General features: G+C 39.9%; 1 protein-coding gene across 3 annotated transcripts in view; it reads left to right on the top strand.

Moving 5' to 3' along the window:
* The first annotated feature begins 20,998 nt into the window (after window positions 1–20,998).
* Window positions 20,999–21,422, top strand: part of lrp8 (low density lipoprotein receptor-related protein 8, apolipoprotein e receptor) — a 319,636-nt gene continuing 319,212 nt past the window's right edge. For all 3 annotated transcript variants that reach the window (XM_041791395.1, XM_041791394.1, XM_041791393.1), the window contains exon 1: window positions 20,999–21,154. In XM_041791395.1, coding sequence (XP_041647329.1) covers window positions 21,088–21,154 — 67 coding nt within the window. In that variant the 5' untranslated portion in view covers window positions 20,999–21,087. The remainder of the gene's footprint in view (window positions 21,155–21,422) is intronic.

The raw sequence follows: 21,422 nt of genomic DNA, 5'->3' as shown, positions 1-21,422 counted from the left end.
CCAGAGAACAAAACATAATAAAGTGTCCTCTTGGTTAATGTGGATATTACTTGGGGGCATTAAGACCTGGAATCGTAAATACTTGAGGGGCAGCCAAAGTTGGCCATTGGGATTGTCCCCTGGGTGTCCTTGTGGAAAATCATTCTTTGGGTATGCATGGCACAAGATCTGCATTTTAGGACAAATTATAAAAAAAAAAAAATCAGTTGTAAGACTGACTTGTGGGTCCTGAGTCTGGACAAGTTGAGAACTACTGCCCAAGGGTGCCTTCAAAGCTAATAAAGCATGGTAAAGTGCCCTCCATTGTGCCCCTCCAGTTGACAAAACATGGCTAAGTTGCCTTTTGAGTTCCCCTCCAGTGGGCAACATGTGGCAAAGTGCCCTTAAGGATGCCTTCACAGTGGCAGTATGGAAAAGTGCTCTTCCCTGCGTTATTACAAAAGTATAGCAGGTATTATCACCTAGTTTTAAATTGTCCAATTTTAATCAGGGCTTCTAACTATTTCATTATAACACTTTTTGTGTGCTGATGTTCTACGGTGTACAGCAGGTGCCCTGATCATAATTTTTACCCATGCCACTCAAACATCCTGGCCGGCTCTGGTATGAGGTGTGTCTACCGACCCACAGAATGTTAAGAAATTAATCCCCTTGTTTGTTTGTGGTCTGTCTGTGTATGATAACATGGAGTCTGATGGTTTGCTCAGTATCTGTGCCCACTGTGACATCATACTGTGTAATTTTAATACCTGCCCCTCACCTGGTAGTTCCACCCACAGCCATACAAACACAGCTGTACTCGAGTTGGCACACCTCACAGAAAAGAGGGGGTGGGTGAGAAAAAGTTCATTTGCATTTAAAGAGACACACCAAAACAGACCAATCTGAGAAGAAGAGGCTGTTTAGAGCTGGTGTATTACCTCCTCTGGAGCTTGACCACCAGGTTCAATGTTTTCAGACATAGACAGGCCGAGACCTGAGGACTGTGTTATCTTGTTGTATATTTGTTGATCCATAGAAACCCAAATGTATGAGCAACAATGCTAGAAAATGTTTTTTTTTCATGATATATCCCCTTTAAGAAATAGATGAAAATGTTCAGGGTGCCTGCGTCTTAAAGTTTAAAACACTGACGTAATAGCAGATTCCTGACATCAGCATTTTCCATCTTTGTTGTTTACAGAAATGCCTCAGCAGCAGGTAACAGCAGATTACTGCATTTTACCCCCACATATTAGATTTAAAGTTTTCATTTGCTTGAAAATCTGTTAGAAATGGAGGGTGCCAACAAATCTGACAGAGCAAATACAACAGAAGCATGTGAATCTGTCTGGTTCCCAGGGCTTGAGTTGTGTACTTCAGAAACTGAAGTCATCCAACAGTCAGCTGAATTCAAGCCTGGATTTCTTCTACAAACATGTCTTTAATCAAGCTGTTGTAACCCTGAGATTAAGAGTTTTAAGTCCTGTTAAACATGACATTAAGATGTAAGAATCAATATTTGGTAATCCAGCTCAAGCTGTGAGAACTTTTCACTCATCACTGACTCTTCTCCTCTCCTCTCCTTTCTCCTCTCTGGGTCACTGCTTCCGGACCATTCCCGGCTGTGACCTTACACCTCTGCCTGCCTAATGATGAGACACTGTCTCTCCATCCCTCTCTCTCGTCTCCCAGGGGATCGGGGGGGACGGAGTGCTCTGAGGGAGGAGGGCAGATGGGTCTCCCCTTTGTGGCTGCTTTGTCCCCTTTCACCTTAACCCTTGTCTACCTCCCCTTTCCTCTCTTTTCTTATCTCTCCTTTTGGAAACTTACCTCCGTCTTGCCTCCCTCCAACTTCATCCACCAGAGAGCCTCATCTGAATAAGCAATGCTGCGCCCTCTTTACCCTAATGTATAGGTTTGGACCTGATGGAGCGGGATATGTTGGAGGAATACTGATGGCAGTGAAGGGGAGAGAACTGAACTGGTCACACAGAGGCGCCTGGCAGACACACAAAAGGGGAAGAGGAAGCAGTCTGTATTTGAATCAAATAGTGAGAGCCTGGGTGTGAAATTGGCTCAGATGTTACAAAGATAGAGGAGAATGCAACCCATTCTCTAGTTTTCTAACAGCAATTTTGACGTTCATGAGGTTTATTCAATGCATCTTAGAAAGATGCATCATAAACGTGGAGCTGCAAATTTTTAAAAAGTGTATAGGTTTTTTTTTTCTTGATTAACCGAGCTATATTTGCATCGCAGCGTGATTGCTCCTGATTAAATTGTCTGCGTCAAAGTCACAGCTCAGCCTTGGGGGGGTGGAGTAAACAGCCCTATTAGCTGTTAACAAAGCCTCCCAGATATGAAACCATGCATGCATTTGGTGCTAAAGCCAACGGGAGATTATCCAGACTGCAAATACACGGGCGACTGAGATGCCCTTTGTCCCACACAACAGAGGGCATTTCATGGGCAGAGCGCTGATCCCCTTACTGGTGTGCCGCTGAAGCAATGTAATCCCAAATTATTTAACCAGATTACTAGAGCATGTGAAAAATTTGCTCCTTTGAATTATGGATGTGGGGGGTTTGTAGGAGAAGATTGGAGTTCCAGTGTTGGTGCAACAGTCTGTGGCCATGCTGCAATTTAAGATTAGTAATGAATGATAATGTACTGGGAAAAAAATGAGAAAAGACAAAAGGAAGTAACATTTTTTTTCTTCATTTTGTCCTAAAATGGAGGTTTTGTGCCATGCATACCCAAAGAATGGTACGGTATTCTACTTGGCCACCTGGAAAATCTGACGGACACACCCAATGGCCAACTTTGGCTGGACACACACCACAAAATTTTTGGCCTGATTTGAATCCAGATTTGCCTACCCCAACGATCATGGGGGGATATTTAATGATCAGACCAAGCAGCATAACCAACCAACTATACCTAACTGCCTTACAGTTAATCAACATACAACAGGCTGCCTGGCAGGTATAATCAGCCTGAAAGACATTAACAAGTCCCTACCATGTCTTTTGCTGCCTTGACTTCAGCTTGGCTCTATAGAATAAGTTACTAAGCATCCTTGAAGGCATCTAGATGTCTACAGAATAAATAAACATCTCTTAATTTGCTAGGATGATTCAAATGGGTGTATTTGTTAGCTTGTTTGTTTTAATGCATGACATTATTCAGATTTGATATACGGAAGCTAATATAATAAAATGTACGCCTAAGATAGAAGACAGTTGTCTGGGCAAGCGGCAAACTCACTCAGTTGATACAATGGTGACTGGTGATTGGATGATGGGTTAAGCTCATGACTTCATGAGGGCAAGACGAGCCTTCCAGGCAGCGGCTGCCTTCCAGGCAAAGTTGAGGGCACAAAACACCATGGAGCCTGCGCTTTGTTTGAAAATGTCTTTATGTCTCCCATGTTTTAAAAGCATTTAAGACTTGAAAATCATGAAGTGTGTGGTCAACCTATCCTAGCAAGCCAGATAAACTGTTTCACAGATCCATTACAAGAGATATGTGATCAGCTGATCTTACGCAAGCCAGCTGATTTGTTCTAAGCACGCCATTTGCTAACCACACTCACGCTGCCATATTTCAACTGCTCCAGCCTGGCTGTGTTTTACTGCTTCCTCTGCAAGATGCTTTTTGCAACCCTTCTCCACCCCAGCTCCTCCTTTACTCTCTTTATGACTTAATCAGTGTCATTCTGTCATCATTGATGCCTGCTCTCTGCTCTGCTTTGTTTTTTTGCTGCTTCTCTCTCTGGCTCAGGCTTTCTTTGTAGGTACAGGAAAAGTAGGAATATGTGCTGTTCATGCTTGATACGTAAGCTCGTGGAAGGGCAGGATGGTTCCAGGACAGCCACACCACCAAATTTAAATAACGGAAATAAGAGCAAACTAATAACTACCAATAAAGAAAAGCTTGGATAGCAAACTAAAATGTGGTAATGGCTTATTTGATTGATAGCATGGGTGTGTTCAGAGGGGCATTGTACTTCTATGGTGTCTTTTATCAGGAGCTAATTGACACTTGTCAACCAATCTGAAATTAAAGTTTCAGCAGCATCTCTATGAATGGCACCAATCCTGTTTATTTGCTGCATGGTGTTATGAAGGCAACAAGGCCAAAATGTTTGCATGTTTATTGACATGAACACAATAAATTGGTGAAGTGGACATCAGTCAAATTGGTATCATAGATCCAAGTGGGTGCCCAGAATTTACCTTTGGTTGTTAAAGTTTGGACCATGATCTATTTGCTTGGCAGATACCAGCCAAACAGAACAAAGAATATTTTGGCAATTTACTAAAATAAAAGAATATAAATCACACTGCAGGGAGAAGAGAGGCTTTTTGGCCGTGTATGTTTTTTTTTTTTTTTACTCTGCTCATGTATGAACCATTACAGGCTGTTTGGCAAGAAATGGTGCTATTGGGTTGGAACCAGAGCAAATATGACTGCCAAATGAACGTCTGCACATCCTGAAGAATACAAGAGGGAAAAAAGGACTTTGTTTGTTCAAGAAAATGGAGGAAATCTGCTCTTAAGATGACAGCAGAATTATTTACCCTGAAACAGCACTGACAGGAAATTATCCTGATTCTGGAAGCCATTTTTAAATATGGCAGAAGTATTGCTCTGCTATTCATTTTGTTGTAGTGTCTTTGTTTACATCTTCTTTGTGTTGTCTTCTCTGCTGTGACTGGATGCAGCTGGTTTTATCCCATCACTGGTTTGACTGAAGCAGTGGTTTTGACAGCTCCAGCTGTGGCCCCACTGCTCTCACTGAGCAGAGTACTCACCCTGGCACATGACCCATACTTTTTCACTGTCTTGCCATCCAAATCCGGTGTGAAAAAGACTAGGATGACATGTAATGGAGCAGCTGTGGCTCAGGTGTTAGAGTAGGTTGGCCTCAAATCAGAAGATTAGTGGTTCAGTCTCCAGCTTGTGTTGCCAAGATGAAAACATCTTCTGGGACAAATGGGCAGGACACGTAACCCCAATTTGTTGAGTGAGTTGTGAAAGTTTTAAAGATGCTGTGGTTCTGGGATTTTTATCACTCACCATGTTCTATCATCTAGCAAAGAAAAGAGCATGAAATTCCCGGCCTGCTCTATCTAGCAAAGATGAAATGAAAATACAACAGACAAGACTGCTTGATTTCCAATGTACTTCTAGATAATGACAATATATGTGGGACGTTTAATTAAAATCAGTGTCCTAACAGTGCGAAACTGAGTAATTTGGAAGTTGGAGGAGGTAAAACTGAAGGTGATCATGTTAACATTACTGCAATGATGGCAGCACTACAGAAAAAAGTAATGAAGTTTAATAGCAGTGATATCATTTTTAAAGATTAGTTTTAGGGCTTTTTGCATTATTTAGATAGGACAGATAATGAGATTAAAAAATGATTTTTAAAAAAATGATGAAAAAATGATGACAACAAATGTAAGGAGAAAGAAATGATTAAAAAATTAGAAGAAAAAATGATGAAAAATTTAGAAGAAAAAAAGACCATAAAAGACTAATAAAATGACGGAAGAAATCACAAAAAAAAAAAATAAAATAAAATATATATATATATATATATATATATATATATATATATATGAAAAAAAAATTGAAAAAAAGACAAAAAATAACCAAAAAATATTGACAAATATGACAAAAAATTATGAAAAACTGTGAAATAACAGGTTAAAAAACTGATGTGAGAAATACACAATAACAATTGAAAAAAAATTAACAATAAAGTGATGAAAAATGATGAAAAAATTGTGAAAAACACATTTGAAAAAATGTTTTTTAAAAAACGACAATGATATGATGAATAAAAGGATTTTTTAAAAGACCACAAAAAAAAAAAAAAAAAAAAAAAGACGAGCACATAGGAAAGTAAATGATGAAAAAATTACATGACAGAGATTTTCTTCCCAGTTGGACTGGATAATATGATGGAAAAGGGATGGTGCAGAAATGGCAGGAAAGCAACAATCCCTGATGCCATAGGGATTTTAAGTGACATATTCACTGTAAAAAAAAAAAAATAAATAACAGAGAACAGCATACCAACAATAGAAAACAGGCTCACTTTTACTTAACAAGATAAATTTACTGAGGGCTGACAGGAAAATCTCCAGGTATGGTGCAGATGGAATTAAATCTTTTTTTTTTTTTTTTTGTGATTGCATATGAAGCTTTGGGAGTTTTCTGTTTGTATGAAAACATTTATAAAGTCAAAATAATAAAAAAAAGACAACATAAAGGAAGGGATAATTGTGAATTATGCTGTAACACAAACAATTGTATGAGAGGAAGAGAAGAAGATGCCACCCTGCGTGTTTACGTCTTCCACAGCCAACCTACACCCATGAATTTGATTTAAATTAGTTATGATCCTTTTTTCTTGTTTAACCTTAATAAAAGAAAGCTGAACTCCAACAAACATCTTCAAATGAAGTCTTAGGCCCAGCTGACCAAAGCTGTCTGAATGCAAACGTAAATCTCTGACAGCCACTCTCACAGACTGTTCATCTGAAATGTGATCTATCTCAGGAAAGAAGTGCTGAAATCTGCTGTTACTATGTTTTTTCTATCTAATAACTCTTTTATTTCCAATATATCTATGTTTATTATGATTTTAGTTACACAAATGATGGCTTGCTTTAGCTTCGTTAGCTTTAGCTTGAGCTAATAGAGTTATGCTAGCTATGCAGTTAATGTTACTACAGGCCAATGTAGCTAACTCAGCTTAAGCAATGTGAGCCAATGTAGCTACAGCTAATGTAGATAAGCTAATGTAGCTATGTAGAGAACATATCCACATAAATTAAATAGCCTCCTTGTAAGCGTAGCTTTAGCTACCTTAGCTGCATAGCTCCATTATTGATGTGGCTTATGCAGCTCACAGAGCTACTCTTGCTGCGTTAGAATGTTTTCATGGAGGATGAACTTTTTCCCTGCATTACTCCGCTTTATTTGACATTTTGTAGTTTGCAAGTCAGGTTTAACTTTTTGTACCCTGTTACCTTAACCCTTGCCATAACTCCGAACGAAAGTTTAATCATTTTTATTTAGAACGTTTTAGCCAGAGGTGTCAAGTAACTAAGTACAAATACTTCAATCCTTTACTTAAGTAGAAATTTGGGGTATCTATACTTTACTGGAGTAATTATTTTTCAGCCAACTTTTTACTTCTACTCCTTACATTTTCAAGCAGTTATCTATACTTTCTACTCCTTAAAATAGCCTCGTTACTTCTATCTCATTTCAACTTGTTGGCTTTTCATCGTTTAAAAAAAAAATACAAATAAAGAACCCAAAAACCTATCCAGATAAATCGCATCATCCAGCTAGAGTAAGTTTGATTGTGGTCGGATGAGAAGTATAAACATCATAGGTTTGTAGGTGAACCATCACACCTGCACACGACACAAATCACGTCACACGCCAGCAAGGAAATAGCAGACATATGTAGCCTAGTACGAAGATGTCTGTGGCAGAGACTCAAGAGAACTGGAGCGAAATGTCCCAACCAAGCACCAGGCAGTAGGTTGGTAGTACACATAGATGGTTCTTGAATGTATTTGCATTGTACTAAAATGCGTTCATTTTCAATGGACATAAACGTGGCTGAAACAGGGGCATCCCAAATTTTTCAACATTAACATTTTAATATAACATTATAGTCATTATGGCCTTTAGAAAAATGTTTTTTGCGGAGGTGGGGTAGTGCACTATAGGTCCCTGTGGTGGGGCGTAAACTTTTGTCCTTAATGGCATTTTTTTTCCCCCCTTACATTACTTTTACTTTTATACTTTAGGTTGTTTTGAAACCAGTACTTTTATACTTTTACTTGAGTAAAAAGCTTGAGTTGATACTTCAACTTCTACAGAAGTCTTTTTAAACCCTTGTATCTATACTTCTACCTGAGTAATGACTGTGAGTACTTTTGACACCTCTGGTTTTAGCATGTATCAGATCTGTTCTGAATGAGTCGGTGTCTCAGATGAGTGGTCCGCAGCCAGACCCCTCTTTAGCTTAACCAGCTTGTGTCTCCTGTTGTGAAAACTAGTCCTTTCTCTCTACAGACCTTCTCTTTCCTATGATACACGTCAGGTTAGAGCTAGTAAGTTGTTTATGGCAGGGGTTTGGCTTGTCTTTGTCTGTTCTTATACATCACAACAGGAATATACAAACCCAATTCCAAAAAAGTTGGGGTGCTGTGTAAAATGTAAATTAAAAGCAGAGCCTAATGATTTGTAAATCTCATAAACCCATATTTATTCACAATAAAACATAAACAACACAAGATGCTGAAACTGAGACACCATTGTAGGATGTAGGATTCTAACTGCTCAACAGTCATAGTTCTTCTTTGCTGGACTTTTCATTTTTCAACGCACCATATGTTGTCTATTGGTCTGGATTGCCAGCAGGCAGTTCAGCACCCAGACTCTTCTATTGTGAAGCCATGATGTTGTGATGGATGCGGTATGTGGTACATGTAAGGTTCCCTGAGAGAGACACATATGGGAGCATATGTAGTTCTTAAACCTCTATATATTTTTTTACTGTCTAATCCTTTTCAGATGTGTAAGCTGCTTAGACCATAGGTACTAATGCAACCCCATACAATCAGAGATGCAGGCTTTTAAACTGTGCAATGATAACAAGCAGGATTGTCCCTCTCCTCTTTAGTCTGCAGGACACAGCATCTGTGGTTTCCAAAGAGAATTTCAAATTTTGTTTTATCCGACCACAGAACAGTTTTCCATTTTGTCTCAGTCCCGGGAGTAGATGCCATTTTCCTTGTTTGAACTCTGAACCTATCTCAATCTAAAAGAGTTAAATATGTTTGCTTTAAATGCCACTGAAGACAAACACATACAAACATGAAGTGATCATAGAAAACTAAAGATCTACATTAATGTTACTATGACTGTAATGGCTAATGAATCATCAGTAATGGAGTATATGTGGCAGTAAGCTTTTAGCCCTGCTCTGCCTTCGCTGCCACACTGTCTGATGATGCAATGATGTCCAGATCTCATCCATCACCTCCCTCCCTCCCTCCGTCCCTCTCTGCAGTAGGCACCTGGCCAGCTATCGACTCGACCTCACTCGTGGTTTTTGGGTCACAAGCTGTGACAGGAAAGAGGATGACTCTCCTGTCCTGTATCCAACACTGAGCCACACACAGTCAGAGTGATGCTCTGCAGGAAAGACAGAAGATTTGCTGACCACCGGCCCTGTTGCCTTTCTTTCTGACAGCACTATCAGTCCCAGACCAGAGAGGGGGCACAAGAGTGACAAGGGAAAAGGGGAAGAAACACAAAAAAGAAGACTTAAAGAAAAAGGAAGAAGGAGGAAAGAAGAGAAGGAGGGGAAAGGAAGAAGTGATAGAGATTAAAAGACAGAGGAAGGGAAGACAAATCCAGTTAGAGCAAGCACGGACAAAGAGAGGCAGGGAGGGAGAGATAAAGAGACAGAAGAGGAAAGTAATCATCTGAAAGGTCTCAAGGTCTCAGTCAGACCCACTCACTGTCCTGCAGCAAAGATGAATGCAAAGTTCGCTCCAGCTGCGTGTGTACACGGATGAAAGATGAACACAATTTCAACACTGACCTCAGGGAGACGAAAAATCAGAAACAGTTGAATGTGAGCGTAGAAACTGGTTGATAGTGTGGCACTGGAGTCTGACTGCCCTGCTGCTCAGCTTCACTTCAGACCTACAATGGCTGACCGCACACTGTTGTCCTTTCTCTGTATTTTGTAGAAGTGCTAAGGTTTTTTTTTTTCATAAGTGATGAATTCAGCAAAATCTGTTGCATTCACGGTTTTCACCCTTGGAGCTGTGAAAAGAATATAAATATACATAAACTAGACTGGATGGAAAGCCCAGAATGAGTGAGAATGTTTCCTGGCACATTTATTGATCTTCTTTCTAATTATATGTTTAATTTTCAGCCTAAAAACACACAAATCCCCAGAGATATTGGGAAAAATATTAAGGCTTATTATACTAACACCTTCACTCCTGAAACATCATATACAGCAGCTTAGTACTAACCTGACACACCAGATGGACTGTTCCAAATAGCCAGTGGATGGGATGTATTTCACATTCATCTGGGATATATTTCACATTCATCATATGAAGCATTCAGGAAGGGCAGGACTTTTCAGAAAACTCTTGGACAGCGGTTGGACCTTCCAAGAGAGACCATCCAAACATTCTGTCACATTTATTATGGGCCAATCAGAGTGACAAGGAAAAATGAGATAGTTGGCATACAGGCACTGTCATAGTTAACAAACGGTACAGCTTGTTGTTGGATCAAACTGATGCAGAGGACAGTCTGGAGAAATGCAAAAATATCCTTTCTGCCAAGACAGGCTTTCAGTGAAGTTCTTTGCTCCTCTTTCAATTAAGAAATGCTGTTCAGATCTGGGGCTGCACGATCCCTGATCCGCTTCTGTGTGGAGTTTGCATGTTCTCCTCGTGCATGCGTGGGTTCTTTCCAGGTACTCTGGCTTCCTCCCACCACCATAAACAGGGTCATTAGGTAAATTTGTGACTCTAAATTGGCTGTAGGTGTGAATGTGAGCGTGCCTGGCTGTCTGTCTCTATATATCAGCCCTGCGGTTGACTGGCAACCAGTCCAGGGTGTACCCCGTCTCTCACCCAATGACAGCGGGGATAGGCTCCAGCCTCCAGCCTCATGGATAAAACTCTGATAAAACTCCCTACATTCGAGCTTATAGCTTTACCAGTTGCAGCCATTGCTACTGGCTTCTGGTAAAACTAAATCCCACCTGTAGCCACCACCTCTTCTCCTTATATGTTGCTGATTGGTCCAAATACCACATTGTTTACCCCAATCAGAGTGACACGACAAAATGAGATAGTTGGCATGCTGGCACAGTCGTAGCTTATAAAAAGTAGAGCTTTTTCGAAGGATACCATTTGAGCTAATAGTGTAGCTTTACCAGCAGCAGCCATTGCTATTGGCTTCCAGTACAGCTTAATCCCAACTGCCTATCGCAACACTCTCCTCAAATGACACTGATTGGTCTAATCCACTCTGAGAACTGGCACAGTCGTTTCAGATTGGAGCTTTCTATGATGGATCTGATGACAGACATTGAACCTGACTGTTCCATCTAAGATCAAGGCAGTGTTAATTCATTTTAGTCTTAGTCTTAAGATTAAAATGTTCATTATTTAGTCTGATTTTGTCATTTTTACCCTTTTAGTGTAGTTTTAGTTAACAACAACTCAATAGCATTTAGTCAAGTTTTAGTCCTTAAAAAATCCTTACATTTAAGTCAGAACTTTAATTTAAAAATTAATTTTCTTTGCTTAAATCTGGCCCAAATCAAACTTGTGTGTTCTATGCGCTCTGCCAAATCCTGAATCTGAACTCTGAATCCCTAACTTGCACAGATGAGAGGCAGAAGAGCTACAGATTTCGATAGATTTAACCTCATCAGATATATTGGATTTTAAATGTCCAATGAAAACAGCACCTTACTTTTCAGGTTTTAATCATTGAAGATCTTTTTCTTGCTCTTCTTAGTCTTGTCTACCTTGTGGAAAAAAGGCAGTCACAAAACACGTTAAGTCATAGTTTTCAGTCTGCCACACAGAGATTTTTGAAATCTTAACTGATTTTTTCAGTGTGAGCGACCCCACAGATGGTGACAAATAATTACATGTCTTATGTCTATCTGACTTTATGCTTCATGTTTCAGCTTGACAATAGTAATGATTATTGTGTAGTGTGTGGCTGCTTTAGTCAACAAAATTCACACTGTTGCAAGGTTAAAAAAGTTTGCTTCGCAACTTAGTACATGACCCCAAGCTTTGAAAGATCACAATATACACACTTTATGTGGAGGACATGTTGGCATGTTGGACTCCATAGTTAATTAAGCTACAGGAATGATGCAGAAGCTGATCTGACTTTGTATAAAGCATCATGTTTCATTTTTAAAAGCAACAAAAGTAAGCTTTAAAACAGAGCTTGCAGTCAAATGTTTCTCGTTTTAGGAATTTTAGATGCCTAAATACCCTAATCCTAACCTTCACAAGTGGTGAGTGTTTCAAAATAATCCATCCATCCATCCATCCATCCAACCATCCATCCATCCATCCATTTTCTTATGCTTATCCAGGTCGGTCATCCTGGTAGCAGGCTGAGAATACTGATCCATATGCCCCTCTCTCTAGTAGCATTTTTTTGCTCCTCTTAAGCAATAGATTGGCATTTTAGCTGGTTGTTCAGCACGTGCTCCATCGTACAGGAAGCCATCAGAAAACCATGTTTATGGAAGCCATATTTAAAGAGAAGTAAATGTTTTGATAGTTGTTTTTCAAAGTAATGTCCATCCTGTGGGGATCTAGAAGCATTCCCATGCTACAGGAGAAATGTGATTCCTCCATAGGGCTCTGGATCTTCCCTCAAAATGTGCCCTGAAGACCTCCAAAGGGAGGTGACCAGGAGGCATCCTAATCTGAAGCACATTAACTTTGGATGTGAAGGATTAGCTGCTCTACTCCAAGCTTTCTCCGTATGTCCGAGCTCCTCAACTTATTTCCAAGGCTGAGCCCAGAAAGAGGAAACACATTCAGCCACTGCTATCTTAATTGCTTAGGTCACAACCCAAAGCTCATGGCCATGGGTGAGAGTGGGAATGCGCAGTAAATGAAAAGCTTTGCTTCTTCATAAGACACAACTCCAACATAACAGCTGTTGTCAGACCAATCCATCCATCCATCTCACGATCCATTTTTCTTTTACTTATGAACATGACCTGGGTTAATACATCTATTCTTGTTACAGAAGACATATCATCTTTTCCCCCTTTGAACACAGTCCCCTGTCATCTAAATAAAACATCTGTGCTGGGCTTTGGTCAAAATATGATAAGAATCAAGAACCAGAGGAGGACATGAACCAGCTCTAGACAGCTTTCCTGAAGATGGTCTGTTTTAGTGTCTCTTTTAAAGCAAGTCAGTGGCGTCTCATCCAGCTCCTTTCAAAATGAAGAAGGAGATTGACCATGTGCTTGTAGTCATATGCTGGGGGCTTCTCAGGGACTGTAGGGTTTTCAGGAGTGCCCAGTTCCTCAGTAGTGAAAATAGGCTTCTGGTTGCAATCCTAAAACTGACGCCGAGGTGCCCCAGGAAAGCTGACTCTGGTCACCTTGGGAAGCCAGACCTTTCAGTCGGGCTCATGGCCACTTGGAACACCAGATGCCTCTCGAGATCCTGAATCTCTGGGCAGACTTCAGGTCTGGCACCCTGGCTGCTGTGAATGCATCCTGAGGTTACCAAGGAGGAGATGGGCTCATCTCAAGTCGCAGGGCAAGACTTGATGGCAAAACTGAACTGGGCAGGAGGCGTGAGGCTGCAAGGGCAATGCAGTGACCAGGGTTAGTGGCCTGTGTGAGATGGTATGATTTAATCAGCTTAAAAATGTTCGATCGTTCTGTATGTGGCCCTCGGTGAAAAAGAGGACACACCTGACATCTATGAATTGGCTGGCTACAGCTCATAGTTTTAATGTTTGATCATTCATTCAAAGAAAAATTTCTTCTCTTTTTTTGACAGCTGCAGGTATTAATACCCCCGAGTCTTAGCCAGACATTTTTTGAGACAGTTACTCAACAAATATATGCTCAGTTGTTTTTCCAGTTACACACCTAAAATTGTCAGTGCAGAAAATAAACCTGACTCCTCTTGCTGAAACTCTATGCTAATTATGTGTCACATTTTAATTATACCTTAACTGGATTGTAAATAAAGCAGCTCCCTCACTGTGCATGATGCCAACTATCTAGGAACATAAATGGCTGTCTTAACACTTTACATTTGTAGCCCATGTATATTTTCTCCACTCCTCTAAAAATCACAATTTGTTTTTGCAGGAAAAAAAATCCTTTTAAGAATTCATATCCAGGAAGCCTATAGCATGATGTATCTTGACTTTTCACCCGAAAACATATTGAACATCGAGGCTTCTCCAAGCATATTTCAGCACGTTGTAGCTGGCAGCTGTCCAGGCAGTCTGGACAGAAACCTTGCCCTCGCTCTTCTGCTCCAATTCATGCCCATCCCTGAGCTCAGTCGCTCTACTGTAAGTGCTAAACACACTGTGCAATCACAGGGGCTTGACGGATCAAAGATGACATAACATACAGTAGTTATGCATACACGAAACATATTGTGCACGAGTCAGAGATGTACAGCGGAGAACCCAGAGCATGTAGCACCAGATGTTCACGTAAAATGTTACACGGTTCACAACGCAGAGAATGGAAATGAAAAAATCAGCAGCATAGTAGAACTAGAAACATAGTTTGATTAACAACTTACTATGTTATTGCATAAAGTCAACATAAAAGCAAATCAGGGACAATAAGGCTGAGCGTTTTTCAATATTTTGAACATGCAACTTGAGGAGAAACTTTGCAAAAGCTAACAAAGGTAGCAAATAATGCCAAGGCCTTTTTTTGACTACTTCTGCACCTATAGGCTGCCTTTTAATGTTTCATTCACACCTTCTACACTAAATAATGTATAAGAAGCAAGAATGGTATTTTCTCTCTATTTATACAGTAGTCATATTCATTATTCATGTGTTGATTCATGTGTTAAAGTCATTTCATGCACATAAGCCATGCCGAACTGCAGCAAATCAAAACTCAACTCTCCCTGCAAAGTACAGCAGTACAGAGCTGCCTGTTCCCTTTCATTGCACACACTTTCCATTCATAGTCTTCATATTCATCTTCAGCGCCTCTAGGTATCTGCAGATACGAGCGAACATGCCCCTCTACACTTTTCATTTAAGTGATGGTCATTGGCTGCCTCGCAGATTAGGATGTTTCCATCTGTCAGCCTCATATCGTACAGAACGTATGACACATGTGGCACTTATGGATTTTTTTCACCTGAAGAGACGCTATTACAGTCACTCAGCTGTTTAATAAGCTTCCTTTAGTTGACATGAACTGAAAATAACCTTTGGCCTATATAATCCCTTCAAAAGTAAGGGGAAACGGCTTCAGCTTGAGGCAATTGTCAAGCAAAATTGGATAAAACTCCTTATGTTGCCCCTGTTTCTCCGTATCTGTTGCCATGGGGAATGACACACGCCTATAAAGGATGCTGGAGAATGAGAGCAGCAAAAACGGTGCTATTGTTTGCGAAAAGCATGCTGCTTGATTTGATTATAAATGGCAATTTGTAAAGATGCAGACACCTGGAAGATACGTCTGGGACATCTCATATCTCCTCAGATCAAAACAGAAATGACAGACATAATGCAGGTGTAGGAATTCATGCTATTCAATGATATCAGCAAGCTGGAACAGAAGCAGATGAACCACCTGGCTAAAATTCAGCTCCTGGACCTGGATCTCACTGAATGAAGTTTGTCACAGGTCTTAGCATGGCTTCACAAGCCCACACCACCTTTTCAACCTATAATCAACTGAACTGACTTTTAAAGTCCCATCAAAGTGATTAAAAAATCTGTATTTTAGGTCATTTGTATGACGGGCCACTGTGTTAAGAACCAACAGACAAAATTTCAGTCATGAAAAACTTCACAAAGTTTATAAAATTGAGGTTCAAAATCTCAAGGATGGTGTGGGCGTGTCAGTTCAATGCACTGAAGCCATACCCACTCAAAAGAAATATGAACCTCTCAGATTAAAAACAAAAGCTATAGCCTGACTGGAGGACTCTTATGTCTGCACTGCTGTTATGTTACAACTCTCTTTTTTAAGCCACCAGAGAAACAATTACATTTATGTCATGACATGAAGACAGATTCGAGCTAAAAAGTCTCAGTTTCATTTTCTTATCCTGTATTTTATGCTCTAGGAATTCCAGTTATCTCATTTTCTGAGCAATGTGGATCTATGTTCCTCTTCTGTTTATGAAACGTTGTTGTTAAGTTACTGCTGAAAGCACTCAATTTCCTGATGTTGCTCTTCAAACTAAAAGTCCTTAATGATGATTACCTCTAGATACCTCTTATTGTGACATACTTTGCAGGTATATAACATGTCTATCAACAGATATTTTACTAGACTTCACAATGCTAACAGACAGGGAGGATTGAAATGTTGCTGCTTTGAAAGAGACAAAGCCACAGTCTGCTACTTTTAATCATCCAGGACTGAAGACAAGTAAAATATGGATTAAAAAACACCTTCAGTTGGTAAAGGAGGTTGTTCCTACTGCATCTGGTTCAAGTGAAAAATAGGCAAGCACTCCAGCAATTAGCCTGCCCTTTGACCTTATGGTAAACTATGACCAGCGCATCTCCAAATTTCTGTCCAAAATCTCTTTGTTATGATTATTACTCTTTTACTGTGAAGCCATGCTGTTGTAACTTGTGCAGAATGTGGCTCTGCATTGTCTTATTGAATTAAGCAGGGACAACCATAACAAAGCTTTTGTCTGGATGGATTCATATGTTGCTCCAAAACCGGTATGAACCTCTCAGTATAAATGGCTGCCTCACAGATGTTACCCATGTCATGGGCACTAATACACCCCCACACCATCAAAGATGCTGGCTTTCAAATTGCCATATAATCTAGATGGTCCTGTTCTTCTTTATTCTGGAGGACTGTTGTTTCCAAAAACAATCTAAAATGTGGACTCATCAGACCACTTTAGACCAGTCCATTTCAGATGAACTTGGGTCCAGAGATGTCCAGTGCCTCTGGTGTTTATGGCATTTGCACTGCTTGGTAGAGTCTTTACTTACATTTGTAGATGCAGGGATGTACTGCGTTACCCTACAATGTTTTTTTCCTTCTATTTTCATCTCCAGGGGCAAGTTGATAAGAGAATAATGAAAGTGAAACTTTATTCTGAGTCAGTAGGCTGCATGAGAAATGAATCATTTGCATGCATGGTCAATTTATAGTAACAGTTTCTCATTTTCATTTAGGAAGTTTCATCTTGTGCTTACTCTAGTCACATTGCCTTTAAATGAAATAGAATGAATAAGCCTTTAAATTGAAAATGGAAATAGATTTTCAATAGCATGGACTGAATAAATATCAAAGATTTACTCAGCCTCAGCAAAATGCGGATTAGAGCTAAACCGAGACAGTTCTTCTCAGGGTCTTGAATGAAATCAGAATGTCTCCTGACGCAGGTGAATACTCGGTTTGGTTCTCCTCATACTGAGCTCTGTGTTTGATACTGTGGACCATAATATCCAGACTGACAGACTCAGATAGTGGGTGAGCATCACGTTTGGCAAAACAGGAGTTTTGCTGTGTCAGTTGGTCCTTACTTGTCTAAATGTGCTGCTTTTCAGCGTGGTGTGCCTCAAGGTTCTGTCTTAGGGGCCTACTTCGTTGTCACTTTATATGCTTCCCCTAAGCCAGGGGTTCTCAACGAGGGGTCAGAACCGGTCACGGGACACCGAGAGGGAGTCGCCAGATGCCTTTAAAAACCTAAGAATAAATGATTTCAAATTTTATTTTTTACCAATTTTTCATGAAAATACATGCATAAAATTTGTTAAATATCAAATAAAAACACTGATAACAATTATGCTGAAATCAAAGTAATTTCAAAAGCTGTAAAATATAAGTCTGCCCACAGATTTTGCCGGGCCCCTGGCAAACCCAGTGACTGGGCCCTCCCCAGCTGTGATTTATTGATAGAATCAATGCATGTTTGTTGGATCAGTAGCATTGGTGCTAGACTTGGAGAAAAATAAGAGTTACCTCATTTTGGAGCTCAAAAGTATATCAAACTATTATTGAGTTGTAATGTGAAAAGTATTTATTTGTGACACTTTTTAACCACTTTTCCCCTCCAATTTTGCCACTATGATTTTTCATCAGTTTTTGCACAAGTTGAACCCGTTCTTGCCTCGTTATACCTGATTTTGCCATTCTACACCGATTTTGCCTAATTTTGACCCAAATTTGTCAATTTTTCCTAAGTTTTTTCACATTTTTGTCATTTTAAACTCATTATTGACAGATTCAGCCTACTGCTGCCTCTGTTGATCCATAATGGCCACTGTTAACCCCTTCGTACATCAAAATTCACCCCATTTTATTAACATTTCACTGTTTGTTAAACCAATTTTTGCCAGTTTCTGCCTATTTTTCAGCCTCAGTTATCCCACTTGCCACTTTTCCCCTATTTTTTGTCACTTTTATTTAAATTTTTGCCTCTTTTACCCCATTTCTGCTACTTTTAAAACCCTATAACCACCTTTTCCATCAATTTTGTCATTTTTAACCCAGTTATTCAGTTTTCAAGAAAGGGGATTTACATTTTTAAGAAAGCTATAAACTACGGCACAAATGAATAAAAACAGATGTTTGTTGCTTTGATAAGAGTGCTTATTATTCAGGTTAAATATACAATAAGGATATCACTGCTTGACTTTACAATGGACCATGATTTGCTGACCTCCATGGGCTCACAGTTTGGCTGAACCCCAGAAAGCTCTCCCCTTATCCCCCCTTATGGACGGCCTTCTCTGCACACGACTATTCTTGAATGTACATGGCTGTGTTCAACCACCTTCAGGTACAGACGGGGTCCCCGGTCTCTGGTACCTTTATTTTGGGGGTCCCAGGCTGAAAATGTTGAGAACCCCTGACCTTAGCAAAGGTAAGTAATACCAAAAAGTCACACCGCTTTAATACTAACAACATTCAACTGGATATCTTTTAAGCCCAATGACACCAATAAACTTATCGGCTTGGAAAACTGTTTGACTGCCATTTAGGCTTGAATGAGTGACAGCTTTCTTCAGTTAAACACTGATAAAGCAGAGGTACTGATCATTTGCTCTGATCAAATCTTCATGTAATATTGCTGAATGTTCTGGATCCCTTTCTTCTTCCTTGAAAGCAAATCTAAAAGTACTTTTTGCTCACACAATGCTTTTTGACTTTTAAACTACTGTCTCAATCATGTTTCTTTCATGCAAGGAAACACTGCCAAACTGAAATCCATTGTGCTGAAAGCTAAGTTTGAAAAGTGTGTTTATGTTTTTATATCTCCTTTGACAACTATTATTCCCTTTCCACCTGCCTGAATGAATCCCCCCAATCAACTTCCAAATCCACCTCATCTCATATCTGTCTGATAAATACAGGCACAGTGAAACACCTGAATCACTTATTTCACCAAAAGCGTGGTCTTGATGCACATAGTGTGTATTGGTATGGAAAGCCATAGCTTTAAACTGGTTTCCTTTCACACAGGACACCACATTCCCATGTGAAACAAGAATATGTTAGCGGTTTCATAAATCTAAGGGTATTTGTTTGGATATGACTACAAGCAAATACACTATTGTCTTTGCCTGAGTTTATAATTGGGCTTTAAAATCAAATAAACTCAAGCACCTAACCTGGTGTTTGCACATGCAGGAATTCAGGCTCTGTTCCAGGATGAAATTCTGTGTTTTCAAGAACTCCATAGTAAAGAGGCTGTTAGCTTAACTTAGCATAAACAATATGGATCAATGGTAAACAGCCAGGTGGAACGGACTCTGTCAAAAAGCATTTCTGAAGCTCCTTTATTGACACAGTCTTATTTGTTTAAAACAAAAATAAACTCAGGTGTATAAAAGAAAACTCTTGTTCAAGAGCAGGTGTGGGAAAAGTACACATCTATTGGTGGAAATTTACCAAAGTAAAATTAAAAGTACTGGTCTATAAATTCTCTCAAGTAAAAGTTAAAAGTATTTGATTTAAGGATTACTTTTTCTTAAAGATTTTAAGGTTTTCTTGAAGATTTGTAGCAAGGTGGGTCTCCTCTGGTATGAACAAAGCAGAGAGTCAGCATCACAGCAAGGCAGCACATGCTGATGACGAGTGAAGCTTGTCACAGATGGGTACTCTAACTCAGTGGATAACTTCACTCATGGTGCAAATGTGTCCCACATCAAAAACTACGACAACACACCAGAAACAGGAGAAAAAGAACCCCAGCTGGGATCCATGTACAACAGACAACATCTGAACACAACTAAACACTCTGCCCAAGAACATGATGGCAAACTCCACCCACGCATCATCCCAGATTTGAAATGGAAGTGGGCGGTGTTTAGATGAATCTTCTTTTAACAGAATTGTATGTTTTTGTCATTGTATTCAAATTTTTTGAGAGGGACCTGGGTGCAGCCAAGGACCTCAACTTCATTGTTTTTTCCTGCATTGCTGCCATATTAATGAAGGCAGGTCCGCCAAATAAGGCAATACAAGTAGATGATGAAAATATGAGCTGTTGGACTAAAAAGCCCACTGATCACATTTAATAGATTTTCATGAATCAATACTTGCGTTTCATTAAGCAAAGGCATAATCTGTGACGGCAGATCAACTGGCTGACCATCGACGTCGCCGCCATATTGCCAGATGCAGGTCTGCTGTGTAAGGCAATGCAAGTAGATGAGAAAAATGTGAGTTTCTGTTAAGAAGAAGCACAAACGATCACATTAGATTGATGTTAATTAATCGTTTTATACTCAATGGTCCATAGTCATAGAATCCACTTTCTTCTACTTTCTCTGTTAAATACTCCATAATTTGAAATTAAAAAATAATAAATACTATTTATGAGTAGTTCTATTTTATTTACAATTTAATATATAATTATTACTACATATATATTTATTGTATAATTTATTATTGTTTTATCATATATTATATTTCTCATTATCATCTTTATTATCAGCTACTTTCAGCTGTCGCTATCAGATCGTTACAGCAGCCTATTAGTCTGTAGTAGTAAATGACTCAGCAGTCTACATGCAGATATGACTTTCCAGTTTAACAACAGTCTCGATATAGTTCCTCTACCTACTACATTAACCGCAGGCACCAACCGCAGCTAACCCGCCCATCCAGCGTCACTGATTCAAACTGCAGCCGAGGCAGAGGAAGAAAGGAGAGCTGCTCACACAGACTCACTCACAGTCAGGAGAGGAGCTGAGGAACACACAGCGAGAGACAAACACAGGCTGGGGATCCTTCACTGCTTTTTCACTTACAATCCCCGGGATCTAAAGATGTGGACTGAAATCGGAAAGCTCTTGTTGTTGCATTTGTTACTCATGGAGCTCCGCTGCGCTAAAGGTAAGACACTTGTCTCAGCGAGGAGCTGAATTTGCATCGCTCCACGGACACGGCAGCGCTTTTTAAGAGGGGGGGATCGCTGCCTCCCCTGTAACGGCTTGTCTCTCAGTGTAGCCCGGGTATTCTCAGGGATCACACCTGGATCATCACTTTGGCACGCGCTGTCAGCGCAAAGAGCGGTAACATGAGGGTGACAATACGAGGAAGAAAAGATCCGTACAACCGAGCACGTGTCTGAATGCAGTAGGCTGGTACAGAGAGAGAAACC

Source organism: Cheilinus undulatus, linkage group 7, assembly GCF_018320785.1.
Source record: "Cheilinus undulatus linkage group 7, ASM1832078v1, whole genome shotgun sequence".
Lineage (NCBI taxonomy): Eukaryota > Metazoa > Chordata > Actinopteri > Labriformes > Labridae > Cheilinus > Cheilinus undulatus.
Note: the sequence above shows the minus strand (reverse complement) of the source record. Positions and strands in the feature narration are given on the sequence as shown.